General features: G+C 36.4%; 1 protein-coding gene across 1 annotated transcript in view; it reads left to right on the forward strand.

Moving 5' to 3' along the window:
- Positions 1 to 7,719, forward strand: part of LRCH3 (leucine rich repeats and calponin homology domain containing 3) — a 106,286-nt gene that overhangs the window by 75,014 nt on the left and 23,553 nt on the right. Inside the window, exons 12-14 of the mRNA XM_017541024.2 lie at positions 875 to 932; positions 2,370 to 2,423; positions 7,374 to 7,445. Coding sequence (XP_017396513.1) covers positions 875 to 932; positions 2,370 to 2,423; positions 7,374 to 7,445 — 184 coding nt within the window. The remainder of the gene's footprint in view (positions 1 to 874; positions 933 to 2,369; positions 2,424 to 7,373; positions 7,446 to 7,719) is intronic.

The following is a 7,719-nucleotide window of genomic DNA, read 5'->3' on the forward strand; positions in this document are numbered from 1 at the left end:
TTACCAACTCAAGTGACAAATCCAGGATGAAAACCCACATAGTTTGGCATTAGAGCTTATATTCTTAATCACTGTACTGTACAGTGGTGAGACAGAGAAGATTGTCAACTGTAAGGTTGGAAGTGGAGTAAGAGCTGGGAGAGGTAATTTTTTTTTTTTTTTTTTTCCAAAGATGGGGTTTCACCATGATGGCCAGGCTGGTCTTGAACTCCTGACCTCAGGTGAGCCACCCACCTCAGCCTCCCAAAGTGTGAGGATTACAGTCGTGAGCCACTGCACCTGGTGAAGTGATTATCTTTTTAAGAGGCTGCAGTGAGCTGAGATCGCACCACTGCACTCCAGCCTGGTCAACAGAGCGAGAATCCGTCTCAAAAAAAAAACTGAAATACCTTATACACAGATATACAGTATGAACACGTTGTAAAGCAGGGACTGTACACCAGTGCTATGATGTTATTATTAGACATAACAAATTGGAGAAAATAACCCGTTAGTATGGGACATGTTGGGTTTGTCTTTGAATGTGTCAAATATGGAGTGGAGTGGGGTCTCCAGGGAGAGAGTTTCCACAGACACTTGAAAATACAAACCTGAGATTTGCTTATAGATCAAGTTACTAGCATTAGAGTGATAACTGAAGCCATTAGAGGGAAAGAGTAAGTTCATTGAGAGAATATAGTAAGAGATATGTGTTCATGTAGGTATATATATAGTTTTTAAAGTTTTCAACCTAACACGTTCTAACTAGTAATCTAGAAAAATTCTGTATAGAAGAGAGAAAGAAATTAATGTGAGTGATTATTTTAGTAAATATAATTTGTTATTTTCGTGTACCAGACTCTAACCAACTTCCCTTTTTGGGGGGTTTTGGGGTTATACAGCAAAAAGCATCACAAAGTCCACAAAAACAGCAACCCCTCTTAGATAATGAGGTAAGTTGATGTAATCACCTTTTCTTTGGAATTGATTATTTTTGCAATGGAAATGAAATGTTTATGTGTGATTATCATGTTTTCAGTGATCAGAATATTGCCATTTTTCCTTTTCCCTCCTCACAAAATTCTACTGACAAGGGAGAAGATACAAGCCAAGGAGTTTATTAGAATCTATAGATGGAGGCTTTTTTCAGCTATACATATCCATCTAGAGATTATATTTCCCTCCCTGACCCCACCAGAGGCATCATCCCCGTCTCCTCCATATTTGAAGCATGGTGTGTAGAGTCCTGGCAAAGATAAATGGAGTGTATATTAAACAAGAAAAAGACTCTTAGATACTATTTCAGCTTCAAAGTTATCAATTATACATTCACTTTATAATATCAAATAGTACATTTTCATTACAGATTAACATAAAATTAATCACTTAACCTTTTAAAGATCTACGTATCTATTTTGATCTGTTAAAATGAAGCTTACTAAATGTTTTTATAGCAGTTGGCTTTCTCATTAACCATTTTCCCTTTATCTTTACCTTCCAGTTTTTCCAGTTTATGATCATTACCTCCTTGAAAAATGCATAAAAGCATTACTTCATGTGAATTTTGATTTTTCTTTTTATAAAATATTTGAAAACCTAACACATGGGGCTTTACAAGCAACAGTTTTCAGTGCAGTGTTTTTAAAGCACAAGTATTTCTCATATGGGAAATGTATTGTTTGAAATGTTCCCACTTGTCCATTATAAAGGGTTTTTAATAATTGTATCAGACATAAGACTTTTTTTTTTAAATATAAGGACACTATGTATTTTTATAATACCTGAAAGATTGACTCGAGCATCTTCACTTGTCTTTTCTTCACCTGGTAGTAATTCTAACAAATTTTTGACAATCAAAGTTTGACAAATTTAATATATTTTTTCTTTTTTACTCTGGTATTTCCTTCTTGATAATTGTTTTCAAATAATTCATTCTCAAGAAAACTAAAGTTCCACAGGAAAATAAAATATATAGTTCTAAAAATTGTAACTGTACTTTTCATTTTGTTTGAGAAAGAAAATGAAGAGATACTTAGACTAGGAATCATGACTCTTGGGCTTCTTGTTTGTCACTGGCTTACTAAATGACTACAAATTCTTTATGTTATTGTTACATCTCTCTCCAGCTTTCTGTTCCCTCCTTGCTTTGGAAGGTGTTAGGCAATAAGATCATATTTGAAGTTGTTTAAACTCTGGGAGAACATCAGTACTCAGAACCAACTTATTGATTATTATAATGCATGAATTCCAGATGATTGTGAATGTGGTCCTCTATGTCAGCATCTTCAAAAGTATGTCTTAATATGTCTCTTTCTTTGTGTATTTGTGAATATGTCACACATGTGCGTAGTCTCTTTTTGACATTGCTTCATTTTTCTCCACCTCTCCAGTGCTCCTTCCCATCCAGAAGGTCTCAGCACACTGATGATAGTGCCTTGTTAGTGGTAAGAGTTTTGCACAAAATGGAGTTTTACATTTCCGTGTTTGGAGATTAAAGAACAGCTATTACACTATTCAGAAACTATCTAAATACCATAAAACATGATGAGCATCATTACTAAATGCTTTATAAATAAATAAACCATTTTTCTACATTACCATTTGTGGTTTACCCAGTGTTTCAGATTCTGCAGCTCATATCTTTGTCAGTGCCTCCAAAAGTAAAGCATTTGCATTGCAAACCGTATTGGCCTTGTATGTGTGCTGGGAACAGGGACATATCATAATACTCATTTTTTAAATAGTTATAATTCCAGGAGCACTTACTTTATTAATCATTAATTTGGCTCATGGGCCACCTGTGTGTTAAGTGGAGTCCACTACCCCATGACCCTGATTGTGCAACTGTATATTTGGCATCCTATTTTATTATGCATTTTAAGCTACTGAATATCCTTAACTTTGGTTTCAAATACTTATATCTCAGTATTATTCCTTCATGTTCATTTTGTAAACTCAAAACATTAACTACTGATCATTTTTAACACTGGTTTACTTTTATTTCCTCTTTCATCAGCTGAAAATGAGTGTAAGATGGAAGATTTATTTAAAATCTTACTTTTATTAGCCTTGTGAAAGGATTCTAACCATTTATACAATTTCTTTCCCATCATGTTTTATGCTATTTTTTTCATAGTAGCGCGATTCAGAATTCTAGTGTCTACAGCAGTTCTGTCTCATGTGCTAGTAACTGCTGCCACTGCGCATACTATTGCATGAACTGCATGCTTCAGCATGAGATTCCTATTATATAAACTTCCATGGTCTGTTAAAATTTCTGTGTACTCTGCAATCTTCATTTCCTTTGAGATGGATAAAGCGCCTTTTAACTTGGCAGTCTTATAGATGATTGCAATCATCAGACTCTAGAGTTTTAATGGAAGTGAATTGGCATAAAAAGCAAATAATAATTTAAATTAACATAGAGAAATACTGAGAGCCTCTGATGATCCAGACAATTAGCAAAATTATCTCATTTACTCTTCATAGCAACTTTAAGAGTTAAGGTTAAACTTACCACCTTTTTACAAGTGGTTGCTGAGGCACAGAATATCATGTCCAGAATGTGACTTGTCCAAGGTCACATAGCTAGTAAGTGCAAGGCTGGGAATCCACATCTGTCTGGCTGATATGAGAACCTGCTATAAACACCATGCTGTACTGCTTCCCATGCTGTAACTGAAAACAGTTTAGGAAACTGAAGATTTAATAACACATATAGTAAGTGATGTAAGTCTGAGTGCCAAGACTTTTTTGTCAAGGAAACAGTGGAATTTAGAAAAACAACAACAGCAAAATCCCCTTAGTGTGAAATATGAAATTTCCTTCAGCCATTTGTCAGAACACATTCACTTATGTTTAGTTATCAGTATTCATGTCTGTTCCTCCAAATTGGATGGTATTTAAAAGCAAGGAATTTCTTCTAAGTCCAATGACCTTTTTTTTGAGACGGAGTCTTGCTCTTTCATCCAAGCTGGAGTGCAGAGGCACAATCTCGGCTCACTGCAACCTCCACATCCTGGGTTCAAGCGATTCTCCTGCCTCAACCTTCCAAGAAGTTGGGATTACAGGTGCATGCCACCATGCCCAGCTAATTTTTGTATTTTTAGTAGAGACAGGGTTTCGCCATGTTGGTCAGGCTGGTTTTGAACTCCTGACCTCAGGTGATCCCCCTGCCTCAGCCTCCCAAAGTGCTGGGATTACAGGCGTGAGCCACCGCACCCGGCCCCATATCTCACATTTCTTGGTATGACAAATAGTGTGTAACCAACACTGCAAAAAGAGTCATATTTTAAATAAAACCTCATATTATCAAAACTGTGCTTCAGAAGGCTTCATATTGCTCTTAGAGTAATCAAAACATGCCTAGAAGTTCCTTCTTGCTCTGTCTGCTGTCTCCCTCTCCGGTTTCACCTCTGAGCTTATGCTATACCAGCATTTTTTTCAGATATAATAAGCCCTTTCCCACCTCAGACCTTTGCAAATGCTATTCCTTTTACATAGAATGCCTTTCCTTCACTGCATATACCCCTTGATTAGTTCCTACTCATCTATCAGGTATTTGTTTAAATGTCACATCTTTAACATGGCTTCTCTGCAGCCCACTACCCTTAAATCAGCCCACAGTTTATTGGCAGTTAAATAAGTAGACAGGAGTTCCAGTACATTTGATGAAAAGGAGGCCCAGGAAGTACAGTTGATTACTGTTGTCACAGTAATTTTTTTTATCATAGTATGTTTATTGTTTTTTATTTTTATTTTATTTTTAATTTAATTTCATTTTATTATTTATTTATTTATTTTTGGACAGGGTCTCCGTCTGTTGTCCAGGCTAGAGTGCAGTGGCACGAACATGGCTCCTTGAAGCCTCAACCTCCTGGGCTCAAGTGATCCTTTTGCATCAGCCTCCTGAGTAGCTGGGACTACAGGTGCATGCACCACAGGTGGCTAATTTTTTAAAAAAATCTTTTGTAGAGACAGGATCTCACTGTGTTGCCCAGTCTGCTCTCTTACTACTGGGCTTAAGCAGTCCTCCTGTCCCAGCCTCCCAAAATGCTGGCATGAGCCACCGTGCCCAACTTGTTTATTCTTTTATAGTCTCTTTTCTTTTCTTTTTTTTTTTTTTTTGTTGAAGGGTGTTTGTTAGCCGTGGTGGAGTGCAATGGCGCGATCTCGGCTCACCGCAACCTCCGCCTCCCGGGTTCAGGCAATTCTCCTGCCTCAGCCTCCTGAGTAGCTGGGATTACAGGCACGTGCCACCATGCCCAGCTAATTTTTTGTAGTTTTAGTAGAGACGGGGTTTCACCATGTTGACCAGGATGGTCTCGATCTCTTGACCTTGTGATCCACCCGCCTCGGCCTCCCAAAGTGCTGGGATTACAGGCTTGAGCCACCGCGCCCGGCCTATAGTCTCTTTTCTATTAGACTACTAGACTATAAGCTTCATGAGCACACGGATATTCTATTTTGTGTTAATATGCCTTAATATACTCCATCCCTACCACAGTTCCTGGAATATATTAGGTGCTCAGTGAATATTTCCTGAATGGACACATAAGTTCTGTGCATCTACTGATTATTAAATAGTTTCATGATGAAAAGTTCTGATGGTATGGTAAGGTAAATGTTTGATTTGATTTAAAGACCTTGAAACATAGGATTTGAAATAAAAATTTCTAACAGCTAATATCCGTTACATGGACATTCTCTTCGGGCTATTCCTCAAGCTTCTGTTGCTTTCATCTAAATCAGGTCTAATTTTAAAAGAATATGAAGTTCGTTTTAACTCCTCTTCTTCCACTTCTATTTTTCATTTTTATATTTGAGATTGGCAGTATTTCCAGTACCTTTGATTAAAAAGAAGGCCTGGGAAATCTAAACTGCTAAAGCATACACAGTATATTACCATTGTCACAGTTTTGTTTTTTGGTATATTTTTATTATTTACTGCCTTAAGATAGATTTTGTGATACACGTAATACATTGTGTGTTACATGCTTCTTTTATCAAAGAAAAATATGTTAATACTCATTAAAACTACAGCTTTATTTTGTTGACCATATATACATACCTTTTCCTAAATACCCATTTGTGGTTTTTTTTTTTTTTTTTTTTTTTTTTATTATTGTGTTTTTTTTTTTTTTTTTTTTTTTTTTTTTATTTTTTTTTTTTTTTTTTTTTTTTTTTGGGACGGAGTTTCTGTTACCCAGGCTGGAGTGCAATGGCGCGATCTCGGCTCACCGCAACCTCCGCCTCCCGGGTTCAGGCAATTCTCCTGCCTCAGCCTCCTGAGTAGCTGGGATTACAGGCACACGCCACCATGCCCAGCTAATTTTTTGTAGTTTTAGTAGAGACGGGGTTTCACCATGTTGACCAGGATGGTCTCAGTCTCTTGACCTCATGATCCACCCACCTCGGCCTCCCAAAGTGCTGGGATTACAGGCGTGAGCCACCGCGCCCGGCCCCCCATTTGTTTTATTGTTCATTTATCTCATGGTTTAGAAATTTGTGGTCCTTGTTTAAATTTTTTTTTAATTTAACTTATAAAGACTTCACTATTTTTAAGCTCTTGGCGTTTTCTTGTTTTAATAGATAAAACTTTATCTAGTGCCCTTTTTCAAAGTACTGTCTTCTCTGATTTCCACTCCCCATGTGGCAAATGAGAAAAATTTTCATGTTTTGAACATCTCTTACCTGTAATCAAAATTCTATATAATAAATTAAATTTTTTTCTTTTTAATTGACAATAATTATATCTACACATTAGACTCTAACATTTAGTATCTGCAATTATATCTCTAATACATCTAACCAGTTATATGTTGGTTGGTAAAAAATAAAGGATTTGAAGAAAAGGGAAATTCCACCTTACCCTCTTGTAGATCATTAGGAGTTTCATGGAGGCAGAAATGAAATACTGGTTCATCCTTCAGGCTGATGCAGAGTCCTCATGTCCTGTATTTGCATATTGAATTATAATATATTTATTTTTTATTAATGCTGAAAAAGTATTGTTTTCATTCAGGCCAGTTCTGCGTAGTTAAAATCCCCCATCATAGGAACAGGACTCATTAGTTTCAAGGCTACTATGCTAAAAATGTTGATGTTCTGTTTTATTTGTGCATCAAATCATTGTTAATAAATCATGCCTCTCCTTTCTTGATTAATGTGGCATGAGGTATTGAAACTACTCTGAATTATACAAGTGGAAAAACGGTGTCGATGGGTTTCTGTCCCCCAAATACCCTCTTTCTGCCCTGTCAGTAGCTTAGTAAACCACTTGAAAGATTGTCAGTGACCTTTCCTTTTCTAATTTCACTAGTCAAATCTGCCTACCTGACATTTTGCTAACATAAATGCCGCCTTCTGTTTCTTCTCTCTGATTTGAAATTTAGCCGCTGTCAGGGTTGAATCACGTGGGCTGTGCTGCTACCCTGCCTCATTCTTCTGCCTTCACACCTCTTAAGGTATCTCTTGTTATTGTAATTCACGAGGAAATTTGGGGAGGGGGCATATATAAGGTCTTGAATTTTTCAGTGAATTGATCTAACAATCGGAAATATAGGATTGCATAAATATACCATTTATGAAACTATTTGAGTTTAACATTGATTTCCCTTGAAATTTTTTGAAAGTTTTAAAGTTTTATGATGCTAGAGATTGCCATAGAGCTCACATTAATTCTTTGTATTCAGACTGTTTGATGTGTTATTCTGATTTTTTTTTTTTTTTTTTTTTTTT

Source organism: Cebus imitator, unplaced genomic scaffold, assembly GCF_001604975.1.
Source record: "Cebus imitator isolate Cc_AM_T3 unplaced genomic scaffold, Cebus_imitator-1.0 Scaffold129, whole genome shotgun sequence".
NCBI lineage: Eukaryota > Metazoa > Chordata > Mammalia > Primates > Cebidae > Cebus > Cebus imitator.